Genomic DNA, 13,390 nt, shown 5'->3' on the forward strand with positions numbered 1-13,390 from the left:
GTCGAAGGCAGGATACCCACCGTGAGAGTGTTGTCCTTCCTGATATAGTATAAAGGTTTTCTGTGCGTACCTCCTGGAGTTGCAAGGAGCAATTTTTTTGAAAATTTCAACATGAGTCCTTCCCATGGAAGACCCTTCCGTATTCTGAAACTTTACAGTTTATGTGTATACCTCTCGGGGACATATGAATTAATTTTGATTACGTGTGTGCCTCCTCGGGAAGACTTCTCTGTATTTTGTGATTTAAGTATTTTGTAACTTAAGTGTGTGAAATTCGAACCTTTTTCCCTCAGAGAAAGCGAAGAGTGATTGGAGCATTTGCATTAGTTTAATAGGTGTTGTGTGCCTCCCTGGGGGGGGGGGGGGAGGTAAGGAGTTGCCTGAGCTTTTGAATACGTATACCTCCTTCTTCCTTTGTGTAGATCTTTCAGCGTATTGAAAAATGAGTGACAGAATTGCCACCGTGAAAAGTGAAGATGTATTATTTGATCTTTTAGAAAAGCATGATGCTCGACCCTCTTTATCAGGTGTGGACCGGGCACGACAGAACTTGCGTAATTTGTAGTATGTTTCAGACTGTGTTAGTGTTTTACAAAATGAGGCTCATACCCGAGCTCGAAAAGGAAAGTCGTTTATTTATGCAGTGAAGTTCCAAGATGAAAAGCATTCGGCAGAAACCCAAACTATACAAGTACTGCAGGAATCAGTTAAAGTAACACAAGAATTGGTAAAAACTCAACAGAATCAAATAGTGAACCTTGGGGAAAATTAGAAAGAGAGAAACGTAATTTGGCTTTGTTGCAGATGGCTTTTAAGGAGCTGTTAACGTGTAAGCATGACAGCGATACCATCACTCATAGTTTGCCTCAAGAAAAAACTTTTCCTCGGGAGGAACTACAAGGAATGAAGGCAAGACTAGACAAATTAGAAACCACAATAGCCCCATTGCGTCCTTTGTTAAAAACCGAATATACATTCGATAACAGTGAGGATCTAGATGATCTCAAATGAATTTGAAGAAATTCCCTTCTCAGCCACTGAACTAGCAAAACTGAAAAAAAGATTTTAGTTGTTCTCCAAAGGAATCAGAGACAGAGTGTGTATGGAGGGTTAGTCTCACTGGCGGTGACCAGATTCAGTTAACAGAAAAGGAAGAAGAAAGTTATTGGGGACCAGGAGTATTTTTAACTACTGGCAACAACTATGCTCCTTGGTCCTTACCACAGAGGGTTGCCTATTGGGCAGCTGGTCTCAACCCTTTATAGAGGGGAGACCCTCTTGCCATTACTAGAACAACTGATCTACTAACTGATGAGTTAGTAGAGGGTGTTCAAAAGGCTGCTTATCTCCAAAGGATGTATGATAGAAAGCTGCTTGTCTCCAAATGATGTCTGATAGAAAGCTGCAGCCACATCATGAATCACCTATGAGGATGCCCGTTGATCCTGAGAGAATGACTGCTTTAATTAGGGGGCTTCCAGAGTCGTTAAAACTTGTAGGTATACAACTGCAAGGAAAAATAGAGGCTATGTCACAGGGAGAGAGAACCCAGGCAGTGTTGGAAGGAACAGTAAACCTTAACTATTGCAGTCAGGAAATAACGTATGGATGTGGGGGGAGGTTGCCCAAGAGTTAATTAACTATGGAAGAAAATATGGGCCGGTGATTTCTTCCTCCATTAAATTTGAGCCAAGGGCAGTAATACTTGCAGCAGTCAGCCTTGCCCCCAGGCCACCCAGCCCAAAGCTCAGAGGGACTGGAAGGGTTTAATTGTGTGTAAAAACAGGTAGGCAAAATATTGATCATAAACATAATTGTCTCTGGATACTGGGCTGGCAAAAGGGTGTTCCGCGAGATTTGATGAATAGATTACCCACTGTCAGGTTAGAGAAATTAGTTAAGTGGTGGCCAGAACAAAAGCTCGAGAATCTTGAGGAAAGAAAACCCCTGGTCGTAGGGCCTCTCCCAGGGAACCTGAATGGCTATCCAAGCCATTAGAAAACTGATGTCTTCGCCCTTCCCAACTGAGTGGGGTGGGGGCAGTGAAGGGTGGATGCATTAGAAAGCTCACAACAAAGGGAAACCAGATCCTTGATTTAACACTTTCTGTCCAAAGGCCTGACCACTCTTGCCCAGTTATCCCTGCGAATCACGATTCAGTGGCTGATAAGCTAGGGAAACCTAAGATTAGTGCCAAGCCTGGGCTTCAGCCCTGGAGAGCAGCCCATATGGGCCAGGAGGGCTGGGGGAGCTGCTGCCACTGGGGACACATGTGGTGCAGTCTGCAATTGAAGGATGGGCTCTGTGGCAAAAACCCATGCAGGATAAGTTCAGGAATGTTGGTGTCCCATGGGAAGGACCTCATGCTGGAGCAGAAGCAGAATGACAGTGGAGGAGTGGCAGAGAAGAAGCATTATTAACTGACTGCAGCCCCCAATCCCCTGTACCTCGTGGGAGAAGGAAATAGAATATGGTGGAATGTGAAAAAGTTTTTAGTATGCTTTCAGTTTATCACTGTTCTTGTCTGTCAGTAATAGGCAATAAATTATATGAATCTCCCTATGCTGAATTAGCTCATGACAGTAAGTAGTGAATTATATCCCCAGCCTTATCTCAACATTTGAGCTCTCTTCTATCACATTTTCTCCATCCGCTCCTTTGAGGAGGAGAGTGAGAAAGCACTATGATGAAGTTTATCTAGACACCACTGCAAAGCTAACAGAAGTAGTGCATCCTCAGCCTGATACAACCCACAGTTGCAGTGTGTCCTTCTCGTTCCCACAATATAAAAAGGATGTTAAGGTACTTCAAACTGTCCAGGGACAACAAAGCCAGTAACAGGCTATGAGAAGAGGCTAAGAACATTTGGGCTGTCCAGTTTCCAGAAAAGGAAGCCAAGACGCAATCTTACTGCTCCCTGCAGCTTCCAGAGGAGTGGAAACAGAGGAAAATGCTGAGTTTTAATCACTGGAAACCAATGGCAGGACATGGGAATGACACAGAATTGCACTAGAGGAGGTTCAGACTGGATATTTAGAAAGAAGTCTTTGCTAAAAGGGTGGCCAAGGGCTGCTACGGGCTTCTTAGCTTCAGTTGTTGTCCCACACATTTCAATGTTCAGAAGGTATTTGGATAATGCCATCAATAAAATGCTTTAACTTTTGTTTAGCCTTGAAGTGGTCAAACAGATGGTGGTGGTGGTCTTTGTAGCTCCCATCCAATAAAACTATTCTGTTCTATTCCATTCCATTCTATTCACATTTCCTATCATTCACAAAATCATTTATTCTCAAAAATTGAAAAATGGATTATGCAAACTGCCAATAATACATAGTCTTTTTTTTCTCTTGAAGTGAAACTTTTTAGTGAAAGATCAAAGACCAAAGAAAGATTCCTATTAAAAAAAAAAAAGCAATAAAACTTTACTAAATTCAAAGTCTGTCTCTTGACATACAAATTTGATATTGTGATGGATGACAACAATGAAATTATATTTAACACCATTGTCATGATTTTCCTTCCCCATCTTTTGGGGCATGGTCCCTCCATGCCATTAGTCTCGAAACTAGGCCAAGACAAACCAAATCCATAGACAACCGTGCAGGATGTATGTTTTCATAGCATTTTGATGTTTAGGACGTAAGTAGAACTCACCTAAAGTTATGTTAAAATTAGTGGAACTTTCATTTCGCCTGTATTCCCTACTGGGCTTATTGACTGTAATGGAAGTAATTGTATGTGGATAACATTATACTGGGTTCATGTGGTGAGACCCTGCCAGTGGAGTGAGACCTGCAGGGGAGTGAGAGGTCTGCAGGGGTGACCCCTGTAAGAAGAGACCAGGGTCTATCCCATGTTGGATGAAGAGTGTTCTAGCCTGCTCCAAGAGGGACTTACCACTGGACAGAGTTGAGCCCATCAGAGACTCAAATGGCATTTCTGTGATAGCATATCTAAGAAGGGGTACAAAATGTTATATGGCTGCAGCTGAGAAAACTGTGAAAAAGTAGAGAGAAACAGTCCTTCAGACACGAAGGCCAGTGAAGAAGGAGGGGAAGATATGCTCTACATACTGGAGGAGAGAATCCTCTGCAGCCAATGAAGGACACCATAGTTTAATTCACTGCCCACTTGCATTCCATGGAACAAACCTCCACACTGAAGCCTGTGAAGAATTCCATGCTGTATCAAGTGTAAATACTCCAAAGGAAGCTGCAGCTCACAGATTGCCAATGCAGAAGCAGGCTCCTGGCCATCCCTTGAAAAAGACCAATGCTAGAGCAGCTCTTGAGTAATAGCAGACTTCAGGAACTGCTCAAGCAGTCAAATCTGGAGCAGTTCCTGAAGGACTGCATGCTATGAAAGGGTCCTTACACTGGAACAAGGAAGAGAATGAGGAAAAAGGAACAGCAGAGACAAAGTACTATAGGCTGACTGCAATTCTCATTCGTCTGTGCCTCTAGGGAGAGGGAGGTGGAAAAATTGAAGAAGAGTGAACTCGAGCCTTGGAACAAAATCAGGATAGAAGGGATGGAGATTTAAATGTGTTTTTAGCTTTTGCTTGTTTCTTTCTTGCCCCCTACTCTACCCCATTTATCTGGTAATAAATCAAATATATCTTCAAAAAAAAAAAGTTTGTTTTGCTGTCATGGTTCTATGTTTTTTGTTTTTTGGGTTTCAGTATTCCACATCAAAACATCATGTAGTGTATGGGGCATTAAAGTGTTAATGCCCCAATTCCGAGTACCTTTCCCTGTACATTACAGAAGTCACAGGATCTGGCCCTTCCGGGTGAGGGGGCACTCTCTTATTGCCTTGCAGTGGGTGCTGAAGGATGCTTTCCTAGCCATTCCAAGCTTTTCAGTTTTGACTTGGTCCTGGGAACTCTCTCTCTCATCTTGTCTGATTTACTGATCTCAATTTCAATTAAATTGTATTATATTGTGTTATCTTGTATTCCAGTATTATAGTAAAATAAGTTTTCCTCCATAGATTTTTGCCACTGTTCTTTTCCTCCCTTCCTTCCTTCCCATTTTGTGGGACTGGAGTGAGGGGAGAGGGCAGAGGCCTTTTGCCCTCTGTCACGGACGTATATTCATCTAGTCAATTCCCTGACATTTGCCCATTACAGTAACCAGTGAGGGATCTCCATCTCTCCCATGTCTCAAATTATGGGTTTATTTCATCATATTTTTTCACCTGTACTGCTAAGGAGAAAGAGTGAAAGAGCAGTGTGGTACACCCAGTAGCCACCCAAGAATAACCCACCACATCCCTCTTCCCATTGGGCAGACCTACTTGAGAAATTCTGTGACAAAAACATCCTTTCTTTCTGAAATTAAAAATATAGGCAGTAATATTCTGCAAAAAATATTCTACAAGTAAAATAAGATTCACAAAGTTTGCAGTCAGGATTGGGAACACTAATCTGATCCCCTGTTTACCATCTATTATTTACATCAAATTTTTCAGTAAAATGTTAACCTGGACTTAAAGACAGGTGCAACAGAGAACTTACCACAGCCTATTATTAGTTCTCCCTTTGTTACTCTTAGTAAAAAAAGGTCATTTGTTTCTAGTCTCAAACAGTGTGAATTCACATTTTAGCATTCTGCTTTACATTAAGTTGCTGCAATGAAGTTTTTTTCCTGGATCATGATTTTTAATTGATAAACATTGCCAAAGAAATACACTTGTCCACTATTCAGTTAAGCTTAAAGTGCATGTTTTCTATTCATTGTTTTTTTCAAAATGTTCTCCAGTTTATCTTTATCCTCTTTGTTTTTGAACAGAAGTGTATCAGAAGTGGTACACATTCTTTCAAGTAAGATTAGTAGAAATGTTAGATAAGTTCAATTTCTCTATTCTGGTGTACTTTCTGTTTATGTATTCAACAATTCTGACAGTAGAATTTGCACTAGGAATAAATGTTTGGTTAATTATTTTTGAACCTCTATGTTTTTTGGAGTTTCAAAACTCAAAACGTACATCTTTCTTCTGTAAGCACAGCTGCTATGATTGTGTACAAGCCTATGATTGTTCAGTGGGTCATACTACACAAAAAAAAAGGACTCTAAAAATAGAATTTCAAGAAATGCCAAATCAGATATCTTACAGAAGTTTATTGCATTGTTATCAACACCTAATGAAGCAAATTTATAATTTCACTGAAAGATCTGTAAGTTAATTTCAGATAACTTGATTTCCATAAGCCAACTACTTTATCAAATTTCAATTGCTTCTTATCGAACCTATTTCAGATCTCCCATTATTCTGTTTCAGATGATTGTCAAGTTGATAGGCTTATAATTTCTTGAATCATTCTGATGGCTCTTTGAAAAAAAAGTGATACTATACTGGCTTTTTGCAATTTTTGAGGCTTTTTGGTTATTCCAAGACTTTCTTAAAATCAGCTTTAACACTTAGAGACCAACTCTGGAGGGTTTCCTTGTAAAAAATCAAGATGTAAAGATAATTTCTCCTATTTGCATGTATGAAAGTTTAAGATTATTTAAATTCTCCCATTTGAGACTAAATTCTCCAAGTCCCAAGTTTTTTCAGATTAAAAAGTATAATTTTATTAGACAAAAATTACGTAGATGTAGATTCCTACAGTATATACATTTACAGTTATATATAAACTATTATATTATTAAATAGCAAGTAACATAACTTTTTATACCAGCAAACGCATTCTTACACAGCTTAGAAACTTCCCATCAATGTCCACAAAATCCTGTATTTTGAAACTAATAGTAGAATATCTTCATAATCAGTTTTACAGAAGGTACTTGTTCACACTGTTTAGTCTTTGAAATCTTATTACCTACAATGCTATAAGACTGTTTTATAAAGAAGTTTCGGCCACATTGGTACTTGAATATGTGAACAGGGAAAAGTCTTGAAAAAGCAACAGAATAGATCTACAGGATCTATTTGGAAAATAAGGCAAATAAATATTATTATATATAAATGTGTTTTAAATATTGCAAACAATTAAATGAGTAATTTGGTCTTAAGAGTACAACAAATCAGCCTATGTATCCACCTAAATATTTCTCTTTTATGAATCAGATTGTTCTCTACCTTGATTTATGTTTCACTATTTCAACTACAGTGTACAGCATCTTTATCCTGAGGACAACTGAACTCACATATACTTTCATTAGGACAATTTAGGGCTTGTTATGGTGGACATAAAAATGCATGTGTGCGTTTAGAAGGATGAAACAGAATCTTATGATGGCTCTTCCATTTTTTGCTTTCTCTGTAGTTTCTAGGAGTAGTAGTGGTAAACAATTAAAAAAAATCCATGTTGGTTTTGAAGTGCTTCAGGCAGTCTAATTTTTCAGTTAGATAAAAATAGAATTATTCTGGTATCCCCTAGTGATTTAGAGATTATTGATCTTCAGAGCTGAAGACTGAATAATACTTTTGTCGTGTAGGAAGGAGCAGAATCTGTGGAAAGAAAAAAATATATATCTCAAACTTTAGCTATTTAATAAGCATAAATAAATAGAGCCTTTAGCTAGAAATTGCAAAGTTTGGTTTTGTTTCAAAAATATTCTAAAAAAGGACATTTGTGAAGTTTTCATATGAAGAAATTCACTTGATCTATATTATACAGCAGCTACTACTTTTAAAATATGCTTTTCACAAGTTGGCATTGACATAATTTATATCAAAAGAGCTCAGAATCCATGCATGAATCTCAAACTAAATAGTGTCAGTAAAAAAGGATAGAGATAAGTTTAGTCTGGAAAGGCAGGAATGTCTCCCATTGTCCCAGTGTCTCTGTTTTGGTCCAAAGATTTACAAAAGTCATCCATGCCAAAAAAGATTTGTTCAGATAAATCCCATTGCATTTCTTTACATTTATATTTTACCAAGACCACTATATAGACCACTTAACCATAAAATGATTGAATCTTAGAATGGTTTAGATTGGAAGAGACCATTAAGATCACCTTGCTTGCTACACCCGGGGACACCTCCCTCTAGAACAGATTGATCGAAGGCCCATCCAGCCTGGTCTTCAGTGCTTCCAGGGAGGGGACATCCACAATGTCACTCAACAACCTATTCCCAGGTAATCCATTCTTGCTTCCACTCCCCATAGACTTTTTTTTTTTTTTTTTTTTTGCACTTAAGTAAGTGACAAAATACAAAGAATGAAAAGATCTCGGAGTATTCTTTTCAAAAATAATTGTTTCAGAAATAATTGTATACATATAATCTCAAAGAGACTTGAACAGCCTCTATGTGTATTTTGGCTTACAGAAAATATTTCCTTCGTTTCTTAAAATACTTCGCTAAAAACACTCAAGAGACTGACAGTTATTTCACAATATCAAAATAAAGTAATAAGTAAACTCTCAGGAACTGTATAATTAAAATATATAGATGTGGGTTTATTACATCTGTGTTACACTGGTTAAGTAAATAATACTTTTATACAACTGCAGAAAGAATGGTCTAAAAGAAAAGAACATTTATATATAGTTTATACATTTTACACTTCTCCCTCAGGAGAAGAAGCACTTTGCAGAAACTCAAAATCACTGATGCTAATTCCAAGACATGTAACTAAATCCGGAGAATAAAAACAATCACTGCATATATTAGCAGTGAAATAAGGCTAATGTGAATGTACAAACACATCATTAGGTTTCTACACATCTGTTCAATTCCAAGTGAGCTGAATATTTAAAAATTTTTTTGAAATTTTCACTTTTAGTCCTATTTAATACCACAATTGACAGTTTCTGTCTAACAGTATATTGCTTGTACTCTTAAAAAATAATGTTCTGGGTGTATATTTGCATTTATATTCCAAGACAGTTACCATAAGTTACCACTTACCTCTTTCCTTTAAGTCTTCAATATAGGCTTTCATAAACTCTTTTTCAAATTGCTCTCGTTCACGTTCACTTTCTATAATTTCTTCAGTGTCTTCACATACAATAGTTTCAATTGGGCTGTCCTTGAGACTTACAAATCTGAAGAGAGAAATTAAAGTAAGAATATACGCCCAAGTTCCTAAGCATTATAGGGCAATATGAATGTAATTTTGGAAGCCGCTACTAAAGCCAACAGGGGAAATATGAGGAATATTTTACTCAACTTGTTTTTTAAAAAAGACAAAAATACTTTCTAAAGATAAATCATTCCAACTAATTATACTGCTTGTCAATATCTCATTAACTGCTCTGTCTCCATCTGAACATCACCTGCAGAAATACAGATTCATTCTAAATTCAGACAAAACAACCTTAATTTTATCTTGAATTTAGCAATAAAATTCTGTTTCATACAAAAAGGTGCATAAAATAATACATTTATATGGCACTACTTACCCTTCTAAGTAGCTGTATTTTATTTCCAAAAGCATACTTCCTATTTCTCTTACTTTTACTTACTTTAAACCTGTGGTAGACTCACACACAGCTGTGGGTATCTCAACCAGATCATCACCACTGACGACTAGCAAACTGAGTTTTGACATGTTAACCAAAGCTCGTGGAAGATAAGTTAACTTGTTTTTCTGTAGGAGAAGTGTCTGCAGTTGATCTAATCTATAAAATTGTAAAGACACAGATAACATTAAATATTTATTTGAGAAATTTATTTAAATAGAATCATTTATCTATCTGAAATGGTAGTACATACTTAATCTTGTGTTGCAAAAAAAAATCAATAACGATAACTCACACCATCTATGGGTTCTGAAAAATTACTTGTGACACACTTTTCCCAAACATTGTCTCCAAATTTAGTGTAAATTTCCGTCAAGGGCTCAACAGTATAGATATTAATAGCAAGTCTCTGATGAGCACTCAAAACAAATACTACAAAAATTGTTGTACTTCCATACGGAAGTGTCAACAGAACATGATATAAATTCTTATCTTGAATATCAAAGAACAAATGAACAATATGGGTCATCAGCTCACAGCTTTGCCTGCATGCTGGCTTCTATGAGTTAGATATATCTGTGGTAGGCAGTATATTCCCAACTACTGTTTTTCACTAATAATTAGTACTGTGGGGAGCAAAAGAAAGACCAGCTCCTGATTATGTGGTTCTCACATGTTGCCCCACTGAAATCAATGTTATGACAGTGTTTTGTGGAAAAATGTGTTAGAATTCTTCTGCTTTATTTGCTGCTGGGGAACTTTTCCAAATAGAACAGTAATTTATAGCTCTGCACTTATTCCTCAGACTAAAAAGAAGACAAAAAGGACAGCAAACTGTTGAAGTCAGTTTGTTTCAAGTGACCAGAAGGGTTCATGCTCAAAAGAGAGTTTTAAGCTAATGCTTATGAGGTCTGTGTGGTTTCTCTGAATTCAGGGAAAGTATTAAGTAAAAGTTCAGTATACTGCCAACTCATCTTTTTTAATCACAGATGACATGGTAATTTTTGACAATCTTTGACAATGCAGCATTGAAATCAAGACACTGAATGAGAATATATATTTACACTAATGGGTAAAGAATCCCAAAAATTCTCTAGTCTTTAGAATTTGTCTTCGTTGCCTGATCCTAAGAGATCTAAAAATTCAGAAACCAAAATCAGATAATAAAAAAGAATTTTATGATGTCTAGGTACGGTGCTTTACTACTGACGTTTTTTACAATTCAATTCTAAATGGTAAACAAAAGGAATATTTTAGAGATGAATACATATAGGTTGCAAGTTATAAATAAAATAATTACTGATAAATCAAATTGGTATCCCTCAACAAAATAAAAATATTGTCTTACAAGCTCTTTTGAATTAATCAAATCTCTGCTCATATTCCTGGGAGTTTTGAGGAAACAGCTCTACATTATTGTAGCTAGAGTATTCTACAGTATTTTAATTACTAATACGCTCTGACACTTCAGCCTTTCCATCACAGAAATATGTTTATGTAATGTCCCAGCAAAGTCTTTGTACCCAGCCACATAGTTTCTGTGAATGAGAAAGATGCATGATTTTTCTATGAAGTCTCTTCTTCCTCAGGAATCCTTCCCCTTCCCCTTCCCCTTCCCCTTCCCCTTCCCCTTCCCCTTCCCCTTCCCCTTCCCCTTCCTCTTCCCCTTCCCCTTCCCCTTCCCTTCCTTTCCCTTCCCTTCCCTTCCTTTCCCTTCACTTCCCTTGTATTCTCCCCTCCCCCTTTTCCCTTTCCCTTTCCCTTTCCCTTTCCCTTTCCCTTTCCCTTTCCCTTTTCCTTCTCCTTTTCCTTCTCCTTTTCCTTTTTTTTTTTTTTTTTTTTTTTTTTTTTTAAGAAACTTTTGTTAATATTTTTGTAAAGTTTCCTAAACCAGGTTACAAATGGATTTCAGAGTAAATAAATGGGCCTGGGGATTAAAAAAAAGAAATGCCTTATCTGCCTAGCATTTAAGGGATCAGGATTCCATTTTTTAGAAACTATTTTGGAATACTGTTGACAACTCCCTGTGTTAAGTCCCATTTGCTGGAACTGCAACACACATACAACCCGTGAACTTCCCAAAAACATTGTGTGAATATGATCATAAATTATCATAACTGTGGCAGAGAATGCAATTTGTTAACTGAAGAGTAGAGGAACTGACTGTGCAATATAATATCAGTGAGCTAGGAAATGTAGTTTATGTTCTCTGACCCAATCCACAAATAAAAATAGCAAAGCAAAAGTGTAAAACTATCTAATGCAATGTGAACTTTTTCATGTGATTTTTTATTAATTGTATCCTTTGGAAGTTTGTTACTTTCAAGATTTTCTTTGTAATTCACAAGCCTATCCATGAATTAAAACACAAACTACCTGTCTATGTCTTCTGGGAGATCTCTCAGGTTGTTGCTGCTAATGTCCAACCACTGCAAATTAGACATCCGAAGTACACAAACTGGAATAGAATGGAACTTGTTCGCTGACACATCCACAACTGTAACTTGCTTCAGGTTACTTAGCTAGAAAGAAATTTTGCTTTATTTTAGTTACATTTTGCAAATACATGAAAATATTCCAATCTTCTAACACCCTTTGTTTTCTCAATGTGTTGAAAAAAAAAATCACTTAACCTTTTAACAGTCTTTCATTTTAGTCATCAGTATATTAAAAAAACTGTTTCAGGAATATCTACCTCAAAATCTGTTCATCCAATTTTTAACATTATCATTTTACTGAATGAAATTTCCTTTTTTAAAGATACATATAATTTCAGTCATCAACAAAAAAACAAAAAATGCCTTGAATTCTACCTAGGCAACATACGAAGTAAGTTCTAAAATGAAAAACTGCAGTGTTGACAACTAGTAGATGCAAGGTTACCATTCCCAAAACCAGAGGTTTTACAATTCCCGTTTAAAAAAATACATTGATTTCCCTCCTTTATGCACAAAGAATGTATTACAAGGGAGTCTTTAAAAATTTCCAATTAAAGATAAGTGAAAATTCTGTCCAATATTTTCCAAAGACCTTCCATATTCCAAACTAGATACATACAAATGTGTACTAGAGCTTTTAACTGAATGTTTCTGTAAGGAATTACATGTTTATTTGAGTTATAAATATTAGCATAATGAAGGTACCTACAAATGTACCATATAATTTTTAAAGAAATAAAAGTTTTAAATAAAGTTTTCTGTTGCCAACCTTCTCGTAATCCTGCCTGGTCAGCAGCACCACATCAGCCCCCCTATATCTGCACCCCACACAGTGCAGGGACACAAGAGACTCACGCATAGAGTGTAGCTCAAGTGCCAATTTATTGCTGCGCAACAACTGCTTATATACCATGACACGCAACTGCCCCGTGAACCCATGACCCATTGAGCACCATCCAGAACCACCCCCTATATCTACCACCCACCATAGCCCGAGTACCACCCACACTGAGTACCACCTACATATTCGTCCTCTCTATGCAATGCTACCATGTCCCCTACTTTCTACTATTGTTTTCCTTAGTCATTAGGACAAGAATAGTGTGTAGAGGTGCAGATATACTGTATCTGCTGAAAAGATTAGTCCTTGTCTATGGGTGTCACTGTGAAGAATTGTAACACTAATTATATTAATAACATAATCATTATAACTCAATTAAGGCCTCGATTGACAATACTCTAAATGTGAGAAAGACTAACATAGCATAATGACAAGAACTACTGTTAACCTACTAAAAAGAACAAACACATGTTTGGTCTGCAGGCCAACTTTCTGCAACCTGGAAATAAATGCCTGAAGGTCCTGTTCTGTGTTAATCTCTAACTGATTAGAAAGAAGTCTTCAACTTTCATATATTCTGACATATTGACTGACATCTGACAGAGTGACTTTGAAAAGTCACTAGATTTGTACAACAAATGCTTTTAGAGTGCTCATTATGCCTTTGGGCTAATAGAGAATCAATAGTCAGACAA

At 37.0% G+C, this 13,390-nt stretch overlaps 1 protein-coding gene and 1 pseudogene across 4 annotated transcripts in view; one reads left to right on the forward strand and one right to left on the reverse strand.

Moving 5' to 3' along the window:
* Positions 1-442: 442 nt before the first annotated feature.
* LOC128089193 (uncharacterized) lies at positions 443-1,388 on the forward strand (annotated as a pseudogene).
* Positions 616-13,390, reverse strand: part of LRRC2 (leucine rich repeat containing 2) — an 82,290-nt gene continuing 69,515 nt past the window's right edge. For 3 of the 4 annotated variants that reach the window (XM_052701212.1, XM_052701211.1, XM_052701213.1), the window contains 5 exons: positions 11,793-11,938; positions 10,940-10,954; positions 9,420-9,575; positions 8,863-8,999; positions 616-7,458 (listed from right to left, as the gene is read on the reverse strand). In XM_052701212.1, the coding sequence (XP_052557172.1) occupies positions 7,409-7,458; positions 8,863-8,999; positions 9,420-9,575; positions 10,940-10,954; positions 11,793-11,938 (504 nt within the window). In that variant the 3' untranslated portion in view covers positions 616-7,408. The remainder of the gene's footprint in view (positions 7,459-8,862; positions 9,000-9,419; positions 9,576-10,939; positions 10,955-11,792; positions 11,939-13,390) is intronic. The other variant, XM_052701214.1, reaches the window with a different exon arrangement.

This window comes from Tympanuchus pallidicinctus, unplaced genomic scaffold (genome assembly GCF_026119805.1).
Source record: "Tympanuchus pallidicinctus isolate F22 unplaced genomic scaffold, pur_lepc_1.0 scaffold4, whole genome shotgun sequence".
NCBI lineage: Eukaryota > Metazoa > Chordata > Aves > Galliformes > Phasianidae > Tympanuchus > Tympanuchus pallidicinctus.